Below are 19,773 nucleotides of genomic sequence, written 5' to 3' on the forward strand. Positions count from 1 at the left end.
AACAACTGAAATTGGACACGTCCTTCTAGAAGACTACACCACGGGAAGATCATAGGATGGTTCGACTGGCTCACGTGAATAGACAGGTGACAACAGCTGAATTCTGGGCTGAGGTTATAGGCAGTGTTTCACCGTGAATCGTATGGAATGTATTACAGCAAGCCGTATTGACATCTCGAGTTTCCATTCTTGCTTATTGCTGACATGGTACCAGAGACACGGCGTAGAGCCAGAATGGACTAGGCGCTTGAGTCGTATTCTGTGCTGTTCAGCAATGAGTCTCATTTCTGTTTGTAGTAGTCGAATCAAAACCAATATGTCTGTAGATGACTATTAATAGATCACAGCAAGCTTTAATTCTGGAGAACCATACCTCTCCAAATCCTGGAACAGAAGAGTACGGAGGTATCTGCTAAGACAACGAGATGGTTTGGCAATTGTAGAAGGCAGGCTGATAGCTGACCAGTAGGTGGCAGTAATGGTATACCCTGTCATCATACTCCTGACGACCAGGAAACCAATTTGCATATTCCAGTAGGATAACGCAAAATCCCAAACCGTAGGTCACACGACAAACGCCTTGAGGAACGTTCAGATCTATGACTGGTTTGCCCAGTCCCCTGATCTGTCACCTACAGAGCATGTACGGTATGCGATGGGAAGACGTATATTTTCACACTAGTCTCCAGGCCACCAGTCTTCATAAACTGACACAGAATGTGCTTCAATCACAGCACAAAATTCCTCAAGAGCGTATCAGTGCCATGACGGTTTCAGCTCATACTGATGTTAATCAGTTCCGAACGGAATGAAGGTTTTATCGTTTTATACCTGTTATGTGCATACCTGCACGATACTGACATGAATTATATACAGAAGCTAGTTCAGCTGCACTTTGTGAACACATCTACACTGTGAAATTGATCTGACATCCCATGTGACTATGTGTTACGTGTATGTTATGTATGTATAAACTGACTGTCGCCTAACTAGAGGTGTTAGTGCCACTGTAATGGCCTGGCTTGAAAATGAACTTAGTAGGTCAAAACTGGTCGCCAGCATAATCTAACGCAACTGTGACGGAATTACAATAAAGAAGTTATCTTATCCAAGTTGCTGATCCTGTCCTGATTTCATGATGGAAATACGTAAGCATAGAAGAATGAAAAATTGGTGGAAGGTGACCTTGGGGAAGACCAGTTTGGATTCTGGAGAAATGAAAGAACATGCGAGGCCATATTGGACCTATCACTTACCTGTGAAGACAGACTGAGAAAGGCAAATCTATATCCATAGCATTTGTAAATTTAGAGAAAGCTTTTGACAATATTAGTAGAAATATAATCTCTGAAGTTCTGAAGGTAGCGGAGACAAAATACAAGAAACAAGAAGTTATCTACAACATGCACCGAAACCAGACTGCAGTTGTAAGAATTTAAGGGATGAAAAGAAAGCAGTAGCTGCGAAAGGAGTGAGACAGGGTTGTAGGCTATCCCCAGAGTTATTCAGTCTGTGCATTGAGAAAGCAGTAAAGGAAAACACGCAGAAGCTTAGAAAGGGAATTAAAGTTGAGGGAGAAGAAATAAGAAATTTGTGGTTTGTTGACGACATTGAACATCTACTAGTCTTGGCCAAGAACTTGCGAGAGCAGTTGAAAGTGCTGGATTCTTTCTTGAAAAGAGTTTGTAAGATGAATATCAACAAAAGTAAGCCGAGTGGGATTAGCCGAGCGGTCTGAGGCGCTGCAGTCATGGACTGTGCGGCTGGTCCCGGCGGAGGTTCGAGTCCCCCCTCGGGCATGCGTGTGCGTGTTTGTCCTTAGGATAATTTAGGTTAAGTAGTGTGTAAGCTTAGGGACTGATGACCTTAGCAGTTAAGTCTCATAAGATTTCACACACATTTGAACATCTTTGAACAAAAGTAATACATTTGTAATGGAACGTTGACTATTAGTATGTTGATGTGATTAGATTGGGAAATGAGATGCTAAAAGTAATATATTCAGGGTGTTTCAAAAATGACCGGTATATTTGAAACGGCAATAAAAACTAAACGAGCAGCGATAGAAATACACCGTTTGTTGCAATATGCTTGGGACAACAGTACATTTTCAGGCAGACAAACTTTCGAAATTACAGTAGTTACAATTTTCAACAACAGATGGCGCTGCGGTCTGGGAAACTCTATAGTACGATATTTTCCACATATCCACCATGCGTAGCAATAATATGGCGTAGTCTTTGAATGAAATTACCCGAAACCTTTGACAACGTGTCTGGCGGAATAGCTTCACATGCAGATAAGAAGTACTGCTTCAGCTGTTCAATTGTTCCTGGATTCTGGCGGTACACCTGGTCTTTCAAGTGTCCCCACAGAAAGAAGTCACAGGGGTTCATGTCTGGCGAATAGGGAGGCCAATCCACGCCGCCTCCTGTATGTTTCGGATAGCCCAAAGCAATCACACCATCATCGAAATATTCATTCAGGAAATTAAAGACGTCGGCCGTGCGATGTGGCCGGGCACCATCTTGCATAAACCACGAGGTGCTCGCAGTGTCGTCTAAGGCAGTTTGTACCGCCACAAATTCACGAAGAATGTCCAGATAGCGTGATGCAGTAATCGTTTCGGATCTGAAAAATGGGCCAATGATTCCTTTGGAAGAAATGGCGGCCCAGACCAGTACTTTTTGAGGATGCAGGGACGATGGGACTGCAACATGGGGCTTTTCAGTTCCTCATATGCGCCAGTTATGTTTATTGACGAAGCCGTCCAGGTAAAAATAAGCTTCGTCAGTAAACCAAATGCTGCCCACATGCATATCGCCGTCATCAATCCTGTGCACTATATCGTTAGCGAATGTCTCTCGTGCAGCAATGGGAGCGGCGCTGAGGGGTTGCCGCGTGGACGTTGGCGTCATTTGGACCGCAGCTGCAACACGGCGAACGGAAACCCAAGGCCGCTGTTGGATCACCTGCTGCACTAGCTGCGCGTTGTCCTCTGTGGTTGCCGTACGCGGTCGCCCTACCTTTCCAGCACGTTCATCCGTCACGTTCCCAGTCCGTTGAAATTTTTCAAACAGATCCTTTATTGTATCGCTTTTCGGTCCTTTGGTTACATTAAACCTCCGTTGAAAACTTCGTCTTGTTGCAACAACACTGTGTTCTAGGCGGTGGAATTCCAACACCATAAAAATCCTCTGTTCTAAGGAATAAACCATGTTGTCTACAGCACACTTGCACGTTGTGAACAGCACACGCTTACAGCAGAAAGACGACGTACAGAATGGCGCACCCACAGACTGCGTTGTCTTCTATATCTTTCACATCACTTGCAGCGCCATCTGTTGTTGAAAATTGTAACTACTGTAATTTCGAAAGTTTGTCCGCCTGAAAATGTAGTGTTGTCCCAAGCATATTGCAACAAACGGTGTATTTCTATCGGTGCTCGTTTAGTTTTTATTGCCGTTTCAAATATACCGGTCATTTTTGAAACACCCTGTATGTTTTGCTATTTGGGCTGCAATTGAAGACATATCTAATCCAGTCTATGAGATTATAGGCCGAAGACGTGTCTAGAGTCGCTCTGGACAGTGATGAGATACCAACCTGTCTGTCGCCCATCGTACGTCCCGACACTCTGGAGTGATGGTGTGGGGTGCCGTCTCTTTTCGTAGCAGTCCCCTTTGGTTATCATCTGCAGCACCCTTATAGTACAGCAGTATGTTGACGATAGAGTATGCCCTATTTTGTTGCCCTTTATGGTAAGCCACGCTGGGCCTACATTTCAATAAGATAGTGCCCGCCTGCACACAGCAAGAATTTCTACTGCTTGTCTTCATGTTTGCCAAAATCTGCCTTGGCCAGCGAGGTCGCCGGATCTCTCTATTACTGAGAACGTTTGGAGCATTACTGGCACGGCCCTCAAAGCATCTCGTGATTCTGAGAAACTAAAGCGCCAATTGGACAGAATTTGGCATGATATCCCTCAGAAGGACGTCCATCAACTCTACCAATCAATGCTAAGCTGAATGCTTGCATAAGGGTCAGAAGTGGACCGCCGCGATATCGAGATGCTCTTTCTCTTGCATAAATCGTCCAGTCCTTCTGAAAGTGTAATCAGTTGTTTGTTTGTAAATGTACGTCACATCTACCGATTTCGGTCCCATTAGGGTAGTTCCTCCGTGATGCGTCGTTTCTTCCTCGTTTTTCTTCTTACTTTTTTGTCTTAGAGGGTATTTTTCTGGAGTGTAGCGTTTACAAAAGTGAAACGTGGACGATAAGCAAATCACCCAGGAAGAGAACAGACGCTTTTCAAATGTGATAAAACAGAAGAATGTTGAAAATTAGATAGTTAGCTTGGCCCAACTTGACTTACAGGAAGGAATAATCTGATAGAATACATTATCAGGCAGCAAGGAATTTCGCTTTGGTAATAAAGGGCCGGTCGCTGTGGACGAGGCCGTTCTAGGCGCTTCAGTCTGGAACCGCGCTGCTGCTACGGTCGCAGGTTCGAATCCTGTCTCGGGCATGGAGGTGTGTGATGTCCGTAGGTTAGTTAGGTTTAAGTAGTTCTAAGTATAGGGGAGTGATGACCTTAGATGTCAAGTCCCATAGTGCTTAGAGCCATTTGAACCATTTGGTAATGGAAGGAAGTATAGGAGGTAAAAATCGAAGGCTTGAATACAGTGAACAGATTCAGATGGATACAGGCTATACTGGTTATTCAGAAATCAAGAGGCTTGCAGAGGACAGACTACCAAATAGAGGCGCACCAGATCAGTCCTCAGACTTAAGTCAACAACTACAACAACGTGTGACGAACGTCTCTGCAAAGTTTGATAAATGACGGACTGCTGCTTCGTGGGTAACAGTTTCCATTTCTGGTAATGTACCACGAAACGCCAAAGAAACTAGTATACACTCCTGGAAATGGAAAAAAGAACACATTGACACCGGTGTGTCAGACCCACCATACTTGCTCCGGACACTGCGAGAGGGCTGTACAAGCAATGATCACACGCACGGCACAGCGGACACACCAGGAACCGCGGTGTTGGCCGTCGAATGGCGCTAGCTGCGCAGCATTTGTGCACCGCCGCCGTCAGTGTCAGCCAGTTTGCCGTGGCATACGGAGCTCTATCGCAGTCTTTAACACTGGTAGCATGCCGCGACAGCGTGGACGTGAACCGTATGTGCAGTTGACGGACTTTGAGCGAGGGCGTATAGTGGGCATGCGGGAGGCCGGGTGGACGTACCGCCGAATTGCTCAACACGTGGGGCGTGAGATCTCCACAGTACATCGATGTTGTCGCCAGTGGTCGGCGGAAGGTGCACGTGCCCGTCGACCTGGGACCGGACCGCAGCGACGCACGGATGCACGCCAAGACCGTAGGATCCTACGCAGTGCCGTAGGGGACCGCACCGCCACTTCCCAGCAAATTAGGGACACTGTTGCTCCTGGGGTATCGGCGAGGACCATTCGCAACCGTCTCCATGAAGCTGGGCTACGGTCCCGCACACCGTTAGGCCGTCTTCCGCTCACGCCCCAACATCGTGCAGCCCGCCTCCAGTGGTGTCGCGACAGGCGTGAATGGAGGGACGAATGGAGACGTGTCGTCTTCAGCGATGAGAGTCGCTTCTGCCTTGGTGCCAATGATGGTCGTATGCGTGTTTGGCGCCGTGCAGGTGAGCGCCACAATCAGGACTGCATACGACCGAGGCACACAGGGCCAACACCCGGCATCATGGTATGGGGAGCGATCTCCTACACTGGCCGTACACCACTGGTGATCGTCGAGGGGACACTGAATAGTGCACGGTACATCCAAACCGTCATCGAACCCATCGTTCTACCAGTCCTAGACCGGCAAGGGAACTTGCTGTTCCAACAGGACAATGCACGTCCGCATGTATCCCGTGCCACCCAACGTGCTCTAGAAGGTGTAAGTCAACCACCCTGGCCAGCAAGATCTCCGGATCTGTCCCCCATTGAGCATGTTTGGGACTGGATGGAGCGTCGTCTCACGCGGTCTGCACGTCCAGCACGAACGCTGGTCCAACTGAGGCGCCAGGTGGAAATGGCATGGCAAGCCGTTCCACAGGACTACATCCAGCATCTCTACGATCGTCTCCATGGGAGAATAGCAGCCTGCATTGCTGCGAAAGGTGGATATACACTGTACTAGTGCCGACATTGTGCATGCTCTGTTGCCTGTGTCTATGTGCCTGTGGATCTGTCAGTGTGATCATGTGATGTATCTGACCCCAGGAACGTGTCAATAAAGTTTCCCCTTCCTGGGACAATGAATTCACGGTGTTCTTATTTCAATTTCCAGGAGTGTAGACATGCGTATTGAAGTACAGAGATATGTAAACAAGCACGTATATGAGACAACAAGTGTCTGGCGCAATTGTTAGATCGGTTACTGCTGCTACAATGACAGGTTATCAAGATTTAAGTGAGTTTGAACGTGGCGTTACGGTCGGCGCACGAGCTATGGGACACAGCAGCTCCGAGGTAGCGATAAAGCGGAAATTTTGCCGTACGTGCCGGCCGGTGTGGCCGAGCCGTTCTAGGCGCTTCAGTCCCGAACCGCGCGACCGCTATGGTCGCAGGTTCGAATCCTGCCTCGTGTATGGATGTGTGTGATGTCCTTAGGCTAGTTAGGTTTAAGTAGTTCAAAATTCTAGGGGACTGATGACCTCAGTTGTTAAGTCCCATAGTGCTCAGAGCCATTTGAACCATTTGCCGTACGATGATTTCACGAGTACTCCGTGAATATCAGGAATCCGATAAAACATCAAATCGCCGACATTGCTGCGTCCGGAAAAAGATCCTACCAGAACGAGACCAACGGCGACCGAAGAGAATCGTTCAACGTGACAGATATGGCTGCAGATTTCAATGCTGGGCCATCGACAAGTGTCAGTGTGCGAACCAATCTACGAAACACCATCGATATGGGCTTTCGGAGGCAAAGCCCCAATCGTGAACTCTTGATGACTACACAAAACTTTACGCCTCGCCTGGGTCCGGCAACACCGACATTGATGACTGGAAACATGTTGCCTGGTCGAACGAGTCTCGTTTCAAATTGTATCGAGCGGATGGGCGTGTACGGGTATGGAGACAACCTCACGAACCCATGGACCCTGTATGTCAGCTGTGGACTGTTGAAGCTGGTGGAGAATCTGTAATGGTGTGGGGCGCGTGCAGTTGGAGTAACATGGGACCCTTGATACGTCTAGACACGACTCTGACCATCCTCTCAGATCACTTGCATCCATTCATATCCATTGTGCCTTCTGACGGACTTGGGCAATGCGACACACTACACGTCCAGAATTGCTACAAGGTGGTTCCAGGAACACTCTTCTGAGTTTAAACACTGCCGCTGGCCAGAAAACTCCCCAGATATGAACGTTATTGAACATATCTGGGATGCCTTGCAACGGTCTCTTCAGAAGAGATATGCACCCTCTCGTATTCTTACGGACTTTTAGTCAGCCCTGCAGGTTTTATGGTGTCACTTCCTCCAGCGCTACTTCAGATGTTAGTCGAGTCGATGTCGTGTTGTGGCACTTCTGCGTGCTAGCGCGGGCCCTACCAACACCGACTCAAAGGAAGGCCTCGGCGCTTGTTGGTGACGTGACGTCAGCTAGGCACGGCGAACGCCAGGTCTGTTGCAGGCAGAAACGCCTGGGCGTGCTTATCACTATAAATCTCTTATTTTTGGACAAAATGTTTGGTATTGTTTTGGATTCTGCAGTTTTATTTAGACGAAAGATTTTCTTACTATCGTAAAGCTACAAATGAAGATCATAGTTCTGTATTACTGAATCCTGTCGAAACAAACGTAGATCAATATGAGAAGATGCTTTGCCCCATTGCAAGCCTCGGAAATTTTACATTCAAGTAACTATATTTACTTGATTCATTTTGTTTTCGAAACTTACCCCAACCCCTTTACAATTAACTCGTTCTTTTATTTGCTTATTTATTTTCGTTTGACATCGTCACTGGAAATGTGAACTAATTTACACGTGTAAATGTCCAACTGTTGCCAGTCATTAGATTACAGTCGTTTTCAACGAAAGGAATTCTAAACAGGAAACAAAATAGCTTCATACATCGAAAATACTGCTGAGCTTAAACTTTTTTAAACATGCACATTAGAAAAGATAAATATTCCCCTCTTGCAACTGAAAGGAGAAACTTTATAACATAAAAAAAATTTATTTGCTAAAACAAGTATCTCTCTTTTGCCTCTTCTTTTGTCCCCCACCCCCTCCCCCAACATGTACAATCGCAAGATATTTCATTAACATTCAGTGCTCCTCACCCCATAGTCAACCAAGATACCTAAAGAAGAGCACCAATATGTTCGCAGTTTCTTGTAAAAACAACCCAGTACAAACGTAACTTCCTCAGATTTACAAATAAGGTAAAGAAGCACGAATTCTGTTGCTGCTGGACCATGAAGTTGTTTTTGTATGTCAATCCTTAAAACAGGTGGAAATTTAAGTTCAGGAGTACACTATTTGTTAAGAAGTGTAACGAATTGCACAATTAATTGATTGCAGAAATCTCTCAGAACAATGTGTGTTGGTCAACTACCGCCAATAGTCTCACATTTTACTGTGTCAGAGAGGGAGACACCACCATTATGAGTATGCCTGCAACAGACCTGGCGTTCGCCGTGCCTAGCTGACGTGACGTCACCAACAAGCGCCGAGGCCTTCCTTTGAGTCGGTGTTGGCCCTACACGATATTAGGCAGGTGTACCAGTTTCTATGGCTCTTCAGTGTACGTTACAGAAGTTATTCGTAATGGCGGCATGTCCTCTCACCAACGAAAGAAGCGGCGTTGCAGACGGCGCCAGATGCGGCGGCCAGAAGCGAAGCGGCGACGCCAGGCACTGTGCCGGCTGTGCGGGTTGCGGGGCTGAAGGCGGAGGCGTAGCGTCGCTGACGCCGGCGATCGGGTGGTGCGTGCGCGCGTGCGCCCGAAGGTTGCACGCCAGTGCGAACTTCTTACCGCACAGCGTGCAAGGGTGCGGCCGGTCCCCTGTGGGCAGCAAACGTATTCCGCTACTAAGCAACACATACATGGGCACAAATACGAGGGTAATCCCAAAAGTAAAGTCTCCTATTTTTCTACAAGTACATAGACCTGAAACTTCCTGGCAGATTAAAACTGTGTGCCGGACCGAGACTCGAACTCGAGACCTTTGCCTTTCGCGGGCAAGTGCTCTACCAACTGAGCTACCCAAGCACGACTCACGCCCCGTCCTCACAGCTTTACTTCTGCCAGTACCACGTCTCCTACCTTCCAAACTTTACAGAAGCTCTCTTGCGAACCTTGCAGAAATAGCACTCCTGAAAGAACGGATATTGCGGAGACATGGCTTAGCCACAGCCTGGGGGATGTTACCAGAATAAGATTTTCACTCTGCAGCGGAGTGTGCGCTGATATGAAACTTCCTGGCAGATTAAAACTGTGTGCCGGGCCGAGACTCGAACTCGAGACCTTTGCCTTTCGCGGGCAAGTGCTCTACCAACTGAGCTACCCAAGCACGACTCACGCCCCGTCCTCACAGCTTTACTTCTGCCAGTACCTCGTCTCCTACCTCCCAAACTTTACAGAAGCTCTCCCCGATAACCTTCCTTTCAGGAGTGCTATTTCTGCAAGGTAGCTCAGTTGGTAAGCACTTGCCCGCGAAAGGCAAAGGTCTCGAGTTCGAGTCTCGGCCCGGCACACAGTTTTAATCTGCCAGGAAGTTTCATATTAGCGCACACTCCGCTGCAGAGCGAAAATATCATTCTGGAAACATCCCCCAGGCTGTGGCTAAGCCATGTTTCCGCAATACCCGTTCTGTCAGAGGAGCTATTTCTGCAAAGTTCGCAGGAGAGCTTCTGTAAAGTTTGGAAGGTAGGAGACGAGGTACTGGCAGAAGTAAAGCTGTGAGGACGGAGCCTGAGTCGTGCTTGGGTAGCTCAGTTGGTAAGCACTTGCCCGCGAAAGGCAAAGGTCCCGAGTTCGAGTCTCGGCCCGGCACACAGTTTTAATCTGCCAGGAAGTTTCATATCAGCGCACACTCCGCTGCAGAGTGAAAATCTTATTCTGGTAACATCCCCCAGGCTGTGGCTAAGCCATGTCTCCGCAATATCCGTTCTTTCAGGAGTGCTATTTCTGCAAGGTTCGTAGGAGAGCTTCTGTAAAGTTTGGAAGGTAGGAGACGTGGTACTGGCAGAAGTAAAGCTGTGAGGACGGAGCCTGAGTCGTGCTTGGGTAGCTCAGTTGGTAAGCACTTGCTCGCGAAAGGCAAAGGTCCCGAGTTCGAGTCTCGGCCCGGCACACAGTTTTAATCTGCCAGGAAGTTTCATATCAGCGCACATTCCGCTGCAGAGTGAAAATCTCATTCTGGAAACGTCCCCCAGGCTGTGGCTAAGCCATGTCTCCGCAATATCCTTTCTTTCAGGAGTGCTGTTTCTGCAAGGTTCGCAGGAGAGCTTCTGTAAAGTTTGAATGGTAGGAGACGAGGTACTGGCAGAAGTAAAGCTGTGAGGACGGAGCGTGAGTCGTGCTTGGGTAGCTCAGTTGGTAAGCACTTGCCCGCGAAAGGTAAAGGTCCCGAGTTCGAGTCTCGGCCCGGCACACAGTTTTAATCTACCAGGAAGTTTCTTATCAGCGCTCACTCCGCTGCAGAGTTAAAATCTAATTCTGGATACATGGACTTGTTTATTCCTACAATGGTTTACATCAGTTTAAAGCTGGAACATTTAGTTATTTTTCGACATGATCACCATTTCCGTCGATGCATTTTTTTGTAGACGCTCTGGCAGTTTTTGTAAGCCCAAGTCATACCAGCTCGCCGCCATGCTGTTCAGAAAGCTATGGACCTCTTCTTTCACCTCGTCGTCGGAGCTGAATCGCTTTCCGGCCAAATGTTCATTTACTCTAGGGAACAGGTGACAGTCACTGGGCGCCAAGTCAGGACTACAGGATGGGTTGGTGATTATGTCCCACTGAAACTGTTGCAGGAGATCAACTGGTAGCCGAGCGATGTGTGGGCGAGCGTTGTCATGGAGAATGCGTACGCCCTTGCTCAACGTTCCTCTTCTCCGGTTCTGAATTGCCCGTTTGAGCTTTTTCAGAGTCTCACAGTACCTGTCAGCGTTAATGTGGTCCCAGTGGGCATAAAGTGGCTTTGCTCAACCTTCAACACTGTCTCCTCAGAAACTGACGGTCTCCCGCTCCTTTGTTCGCCGTGAATTTCGGTCCGACCAGCCGCAAATTCTCTACATCACTTAGGAACATTTTTGACATCCATGGACGACTCACCATACACTTCCGTCAATTGGTGATGGATTTCAATCGGGGCAGTGCCCTTTGCGTTCAAAAACCGAATAACTGCGAGCAACATCCAACGGGAGCTCCATTCTCAACGACTGCCAAGCTAAGACTGAGAGCACAGCGTGCGCATTTTTACACTCAGCATGTGAAGCACTCTTCATAACAGTGTGACCAAGTGGCACACAAACAGAGTTCTGTACTTATAAAAAAATAGGAGACCTTACTTTTGGGATTACCCTCGTAAAAGTCCGTTCATACTATACGGAACGAGACGTTACAACATACCACAGTGCATTTCAAATGGCGAGTCACACAAGCCGTTACCTGTACGGGGTGAAACGGAACGTAGGCGTCAATGATTCTCGGAATGACGGTGAGGGGGGGGGGGGGGGGTGTTGGAGTGGGGGAGCTAACGATTGTTTCGTCTAGTGACATCGGAAGTTCTCTCCATGCTCTCACATGCTATGCGTAATACTGAAGTAAGTTTCATGTTTTTGTGTCTTCTTAGTCTTTATTTTATTGATTACTTTGTTTTTGTGACATTGAAAATGTTACACAACAACATGGGTATTTTTTTCTATCAGTGGCCTTCCATAAAGGAGACCAGATACCTGAGAGCAAAAAATGATTTAGGTTTTCTAATGCCTCTATGAAGAAAAATCCTGCTGGTGCGATTTCGAGTCGCTATTCCTGGTAATTAAACTTCCCTCCAGCAGTGGGACTGTGACCGAGAAAGCCTAGACACTCAGGTGTAGCGAGTCCGTCAGCAAATTTTAGTGGTATCACTGATACGGTGGAACCGTTATGTGAACTGAAGGTGGAGGGCGCCAATATAAAATGAATTCAATCTTAATAATATGAATATTTATATATGTGTTTGGAGAGAGAGAGAGAGAGAGAGAGAGAGAGAGAGAGAGAGAGAGAGAGAGAGATATTTATTTTTGATTGAGATTTTTGCTTTAAGTCGTAACTGGTACCTGGATTTTGGTTGCTGCCTCCATGAATGATCAGCTTCTGCACCAGTTGGTGACGTATTATAACTTGGAGGAAGTTATTGTTCTTTAAGGTTTAAAATACGACTCTGTCAGTTACTTGGCCGTATTGCAGATAGCTTTGAGGCCAAGTTTTCGTAGCTTTTCATACCTAAGGGACCACTGTTGTAAGTAAATAAGATCAAACAGCAGTCTGCTTTTCGTGAAAAAAGGAGATTGCTTAGCACACAAACTTCCTTCAAACTACACGTCCTGCTGCATGAAAATTGGTCAGTGGAGTTCATCACCATACTATTATACAAGAACATAACCAATTACTGCAATTAAGAAACTATGAGAGTTTGTTACGCATTGAATGAAAACTATAGAGAATGCATTTCCTTTCCTGTATTTTAATGAACTTTGTACACTTACAGTTCTGTCGATTGATAGCCGGCGACGACAATGAAGTTCACCTCCTGTTCCAAAAGCAAGATATTTCTATTCTTCACTTCCAGAAAATTTGTATACATAAATGTTTGGCAACTATTACACATACTTTACTCGGTTTTGACACTGAAACAGCAATTTTCATTAAATGTAACATACGTTCTGAGCGACGCCCTAGCAGCCGTCCTCTTTCCGCAAGATACAGATTAACAGTCCTCTTTTTTTTAATAAAGAAATTGTCTCTTTTTTTAGAGACCATACTCAAAGATTCACAACTACTAACGTTGCGGGGATTGCGCGCTAAAGAGTTTGTTGCTGTCCAGCTACGCTTCACTTCACTTCAAGTACTTTTTGAATCAAATTTACTTTTGCGGTATTTACTTCCATTACTGAGCTTCTCAGAATAAAATCAGGCACAAATTAGTTAAAAAAAGGGGACAGTGAGGCTCACATAACATTACAAGGGAGGGGGGGGGGAAGAAGGAATGGAAAGGGAAGGAATTACTGATGTCAGCTGCATCAGGACTTTATGCGGACTTTGTGGGAATCAGTGAAGTGACAGGAATCGGACCCGGGGCTCTCCTGCTTACTGTGCAGCTGTGTCAACAACCACTGCACCACCCGAGCAGACACAGTGTTCATCGCAACTGCGCGTACTATCTCGGCAGGCCACCAGACCGAGCCACATTCCCAACTAGTGCCATATATCCGCACTCCTGCCCATGTCGTCCATACTCGCTACTTCGAGATTGCCGCAGTAGATCGACGCAATTGTACATCCTTTCTGAATATGATGGATTCGTTGCCTATTGAGACGAATCAATTATATGAATGCCTAGTAAGCAGGGGAGTCCGGGTTTGAATCCCTGTCTGTCACATATTTTCACTCGTCGCCGCTGATTCCAGATAGTCCCACTGCAGCTGACATCAATAGTTGCTTCCCTTTCGTTTATTTCTCCTCCATCCACCTTCAACGTACATAATATATACCACAGTTGCGGATTCTATGTCGTTTCTGTTCTTTGGTACATGTGCGAAAGAACAGACGTCACGGATTGATATTAGAGTGGAACTAAACTGTGAAACACAATTAAAGGACCACTTTTTCTGAAATTGTCTCTCATTGCGACATTAGTAGCAGTTGCAACTACGTACTCAATTATTTGCTTGATTTATCCCAATCTCTGTCTTCCTCTACAGTTTCTACCCTCTATTATTCCGTCTAGTGCCATAGAAGTTATCCTGCGATGTCTTAACAGATGAGGATCCTGTCCCTTCTTCCTGTCGGTGTTTTCCATATATTCCTTTCCACGCCTATTCTCCGGAGAATCTCTTCATTCCTTACCTTATCAGTCCATCTAATTCTCAATATTCTTCTGTAGCACCACTTCTCAGACGCTTCTATTCCCTTCTTTTCCGGTTTCCCACAGTCCATGTTTCACTACCACACAATGTTGTGGTCCAAACGTACATTCTCAAAAATTCATCCCTCAAATTAAGATACGACACTACTGGCCATTAAAATTGCTACACCACGAAGATGACGTGCTACAGAAGCGATAATTAACCGACTGGAAGAAGATGCTGTCATATGCGAATGATTAGCTTTTCAGAGCATTCACACAACGTTGGCGCCGGTGGCGAGACCTACAAAGTGCTAACATGAGGAAAGTTTCCAACCGATTTCTCATACACAAACGACAGTTGACCAGCGTTGCCTGGTAAAACGTTGTTGTGATGCCTCGTGTAAGGAGGAGAGATGCGTACCATCACGTTTCCGACTGTGATAAAGGTCGGATTGTAGCCTATCGCGATTGCGGTTTATCTATCGCGACATTGGTGCTCGCGTTGGACTTGATCCAATGACAGTTAGCAGAATATGGAATCGGTGGCTTCAGGAGGGTAATACGGAACGCCGTGCTGGATCCCAACGGCCTCGTATCACTAGCAGTCGAGATGACAGGCATCTTATCCGCATGGCAGTAACGGATCCTGCACCCACGTCTCGATCCCTGTGTCAACAGATGGGGACGTTTGCAAGACAACAACCATATGCACGAACAGTTCGACGACGTTTGAAGCAGCATGGTCTATCAGCTCGGAGACCATGGCTGCGGTTACCCTTGACGCTGCATCACAGACAGGAGCGCCTGCGGTGGTGTACTCAACGACGAACCTGGGTGTACGAATGGCAAAACGTCTCGGTCACCTCTTGTTCGCATTGACAGCACTTTGAACAGTGGAAGTTGCATTTCAGATGTGTTACGACCCGTGGCTCTACCCTTCATTCTATCCCTGCGAAACCCTACATTTCAGCAGGATAATGCACGACCGCATGTTGCAAGTCCTGTACGGGCCTTTCGGGATACAGAAAATGCTCGACTGCTGCCCTGGCCAGCACATTCTCCAGATCTCTCACCAATTGAAAGCGTCTGGTCAATGGTGGCCGAGCAACTGGCTCGTCACAATACGCCAGTCACTACTCTTGATGAACTGTGGTATCGTGCTGAAGCTGCATGTGCAGCTGTACCTGTACACGCCATCCAAACACTGACGCTATACCCAGGCGTATCAAGGCCGTTATTACGGCCAGAGGTGGTTGTTCTGGGTACTGATTTCTCAGGATCTATGCACCCAAATTGCGTGAAAATGTAATCACATGTCAGTTCTAGTATAATATATTTTTCCAATGATTACCCGTTTATCATCTGCATTTCTTCTTGGTGTTGCAATTTGAATGGCCAGTAGGGTAGTAGGCTTCTCTTGGCCAGGAATGCCCTTTTTGCCAATGCTCGTCTGCTTTTTATCTCTTCCTTGTACCATCCGTCATTCGTTATTTTCCTGCGTAGGTAGCACAGTTTCTTCACTTCATTTACTTCGTGACTACCAATCATGATCTCAAGTTTCTCGCTGTTCTCATTTCTGCTACTTCTCATTACTTTTGTCTTTCTTAGATTCATCCTCAATCCATATTCTGTACTCATTAGACTGTCCATTCAGTTCAACAGATCTTGTAATTCTTCTTCACTTTCACAGAGAATAGCAATGTCATCAGCGAATCTTACAACTGATATCCTTTCACCTTGAATTTTAATTCCACTCCTGACCGTTTCTTTTATTTCCATCATTGCTTCTTCGATACATAGATTCGACGGAAGGTGCGAAAGACTTCATCGCTATCTCACACCGTTTTTAATTAGAGCACTTCCCTCTTGGTCTTTCACTCTTATTGTTCCCTCTTGGCTCCTCTATACAATGTATATTACACTTCTTTCCGTATAGCTTACCCCTATGTTTTTTAGTATTTCGAACATCTTGCACCATTATACATTGTCGAACACCTGTTCCGGGTCGACAAATCGTACGAAAGTGTCTCGAGTTTTCCTTAGAGTCGCTTACATTATGAACTGCAACGTCAGAATTGCCTCAATGGTGCCTTATATTTCCAAAGCCAAACTAGTCGCCATGTAGCATCGGGTTGGAAGAATATATGACTGATTTTCTGAATGACTGATTTCGAATGGCCTGTAACATCACGTGATTTGAGCCCCACAGATTCTACACACCAACGTGAATAGTCGTTTTGTTGCCCCTTCCCCCAATGGTTTTAGAAATTCTGATGTCTTCCAAAGCACTTTTACATCCTCATTCTAATACTGGATCCCCTACCTCTTTCCTATCGACTCCTGTTCCTCCTTCTGTTACGTCATCAGACAAGTCTTCCCCCTCATAGAAGCCTTCAGTGTACTCTTCAAACCTACACTATGTGATCAAAAGTAGCCGGACACCTGGCGGAAAATGACTTAAGAGTTCGTGGCGCTCTCCATCGGTAATGCTGGAATTCAGTATGGTGTTGGCCACCCTTAGCCTTGATGACAGTTTCCACTCTCGCAGGCATACGTTTAATCAGGTGCTGGAAGGTTTCTTGGAGAATGGCAGCCCATTCTTCACGGAGTGCTGCACTAAGGAGAGGTATCTATTACGGTCGGTGAGGCCTGGCACGAAGTCGGGGATATAAAACATCGCAAAGGTGTTCTATATGATTCAGGTCAGGGATGTTATTGTCGCGTAACCACTCTGCCACGGGCTGTGCATTATAAACAGGTGTGTTGAAAGATGTAGCCGCCATCCCCGAATTGCTCTTCAACAGTGGGAAGCAAGAAGCTGCTCAAAACATCAGTGTAGCCCTGTTCTGTGATAGTGCCACGCAAAATAACAAGAGGTGCAAGCCCCCTCCATGAAAAACACGACCACACCATAACATCACCGCCTCCGAATTTTACTGTTAGCACTACACACGCTGGCAGATGACGTTCACGGGCATTCGCCATACCCACACCCTGCCATCGGATGGCCACATTGTGTACCATGATTCGTCACTCCACATAACGTTTTTCCACTTTTCAATCGTCCAATGTTTACGCTCTTTAACCAAGCGAGGCGTCGTTTGGCATTTACCGGCGTGACGTGTGGCTTATGAGCAGCGGCTCGACTAGGAAATCCAAGTTTTCTCACCTCCTGCCTAACTATCATAGTACTTGCGGTGGACCCTGATTCAGTCTAGAATTCCTGTGTGATGGTCTGGATAGATGTGTGCCTATTATACATTATGACCGTCTTCAATTGTCGGCGGTCTCTGTCAGCCAACAGACGAGGTCGGCGTGTACGCTTTTGTGCTGTACGTGTCCTTCACGTTTCCACTTCACTATCACATCGGAAATAGTGAACCTAGGGATGTTTAGGAGTGTGGAAATCTCACGTACAGATGTAAGACACAAGTGACAGCCAATCACCTGACCACGTCCGATGTCCGTGAGTTCCGCGGAGTGCCCCATTCTGCTCTCTCACAATGTATAATGACTTCTGAGGTCGCTGATACGGTCTATCTGGCAGTAGGTAGCTGCACAATGCACCTAATATGAAAAACGTATGTTTTTGGAGGTGTCCGGATACTTTTGATCACATAGTGTGTCTTCTCTCTCCTCTGCATTCAATTTTGGAGCTCACATTGCACTCTTAATGCTATGAGTCTTGCTTTTAATTTCTCCGAAGGTTATTTTGACACAGTCCTTACGACAACCATTTCTTTTCCAGTTTCTTCGCATTTTCCATGCAGCCATTTCGCCTTAGCTTCCCTGGTCTTCCAATTTATTTCATTTCTAAGTATTTCTGCTTTCCTGATTTTCTCTGAACATATTTATACTTCTTTATTTCATCGCTCGACTGAAATATTTCCTCTGTTAGCCATAGTTTCCTCGCAGTTACAATCTCAACACTTACGTTTTTCTTTCCAACTTGTGTGATTCCCCTTTTTAGAGATGTACAATGGTGCAAGATTTTCGAAATTATGAGAAAACTGGAGTAAGCTACAGGGAGAGACGGGTAATATAAAACGTGTACAAGAGTTAAGATAGAATAATAAGAGTGAACGACCAAGAACGAAGTGTTCGGATAAAAAAGGATGTAAGACAGGGATGTCGTCTTTCGCCCCTGCTAGTCAACATGTACACCGAAGAAGCAGTGATGGAAATAAAAGAGAGGTTTAGTAGTGGGATTAAAATTCAAGGTGAGAGGATATCAATGGTAAGATTTGCTGATGAAATTGCTATCTTCTGTGAAAGTGAAGAAGAATTACATGATCTGCTAAATGGAATGAACAGTCTAATGAGTACAGAATATGGGTTGAGAGTAAATCGAAGAAAGAAGAAAGTAATGAGAAGTAGCAGAAATGAGAACATGAGAAACTTAACATCAGGCTTGATGGTCACGAAGTAGATGAAGTGAAGGAATTATTCTGCCTCGGCAGCAAAATAGCCAATGACGGACGGATCAAGGACGACATCAAAAGCAGGCTAACACTGGTAAAAAGGACACTACTGGCCAAGAGAAGTTTACTAGTATCACACATAGGCCTTAATTTCAGGAAGAAATTTCTGAGAATGTTCGTTTGGAGGACAGCATTGTGTGGCAGTGAAACATCGACTGCGGGAAAAGAATGTTGAAAATTAGGGATGTCTGATAAGGGAAGGAATGAAGAGGTTCAGAGCAGAATCGGAGAAGAAAGGAATGTATGGGAAACACTGACAAGGAGGAGGGACGGGATGATAGGAATGACTTCCATGGTACTAGAGGGAGCTGTAGAGGGCGAACACTGTAGAGGAAGACAGAGATTGGAATACATCCAGCAGATAATTGAGGACATACACTCCTGGAAATTGAAATAAGAACACCGTGAATTCATTGTCCCAGGAAGGGGAAACTTTATTGACACATTCCTGGGGTCAGATACATCACATGATCACACTGACAGAACCACAGGCACATAGACACAGGCAACAGAGCATGCACAATGTCGGCACTAGTACAGTGTATATCCACCTTTCGCAGCAATGCAGGCTGCTATTCTCCCATGGAGACGATCGTAGAGATGCTGGATGTAGTCCTGTGGAACGGCTTGCCATGCCATTTCCACCTGGCGCCTCAGTTGGACCAGCGTTCGTGCTGGACGTGCAGACCGCGTGAGACGACGCTCCATCCAGTCCCAAACATGCTCAATGGGGGACAGATCCGGAGATCTTGTTGGCCAGGGTAGTTGACTTACACCTTCTAGAGCACGTTGGGTGGCATGGGATACATGCGGACGTGCATTGTCCTGTTGGAACAGCAAGTTCCCTTGCCGGTCTAGGAATGGTAGAACGATGGGTTCGATGACGGTTTGGATGTACCGTGCACTATTCAGTGTCCCCTCGACGATCACCAGTGGTGTACGGCCAGTGTAGGAGATCGCTCCCCACACCATGATGCCGGGTGTTGGCCCTGTGTGCCTCGGTCGTATGCAGTCCTGATTGTGGCGCTCACCTGCACGGCGCCAAACACGCATACGACCATCATTGGCACCAAGGCAGAAGCGACTCTCATCGCTGAAGACGACACGTCTCCATTCGTCCCTCCATTCACGCCTGTCGCGACACCACTGGAGGCGGGCTGCACGATGTT

General features: G+C 46.5%; 1 protein-coding gene across 1 annotated transcript in view; it reads right to left on the reverse strand.

Moving 5' to 3' along the window:
* Nucleotides 1–19,773, reverse strand: part of LOC126101239 (zinc finger protein 239-like) — a 129,584-nt gene that overhangs the window by 12,266 nt on the left and 97,545 nt on the right. The window contains exon 5 of the mRNA XM_049911927.1: nucleotides 8,850–9,067. Coding sequence (XP_049767884.1) covers nucleotides 8,850–9,067 — 218 coding nt within the window. The remainder of the gene's footprint in view (nucleotides 1–8,849; nucleotides 9,068–19,773) is intronic.

Source organism: Schistocerca cancellata, chromosome 9 (assembly GCF_023864275.1).
Source record: "Schistocerca cancellata isolate TAMUIC-IGC-003103 chromosome 9, iqSchCanc2.1, whole genome shotgun sequence".
NCBI classification, from domain to species: Eukaryota; Metazoa; Arthropoda; class Insecta; order Orthoptera; family Acrididae; genus Schistocerca; species Schistocerca cancellata.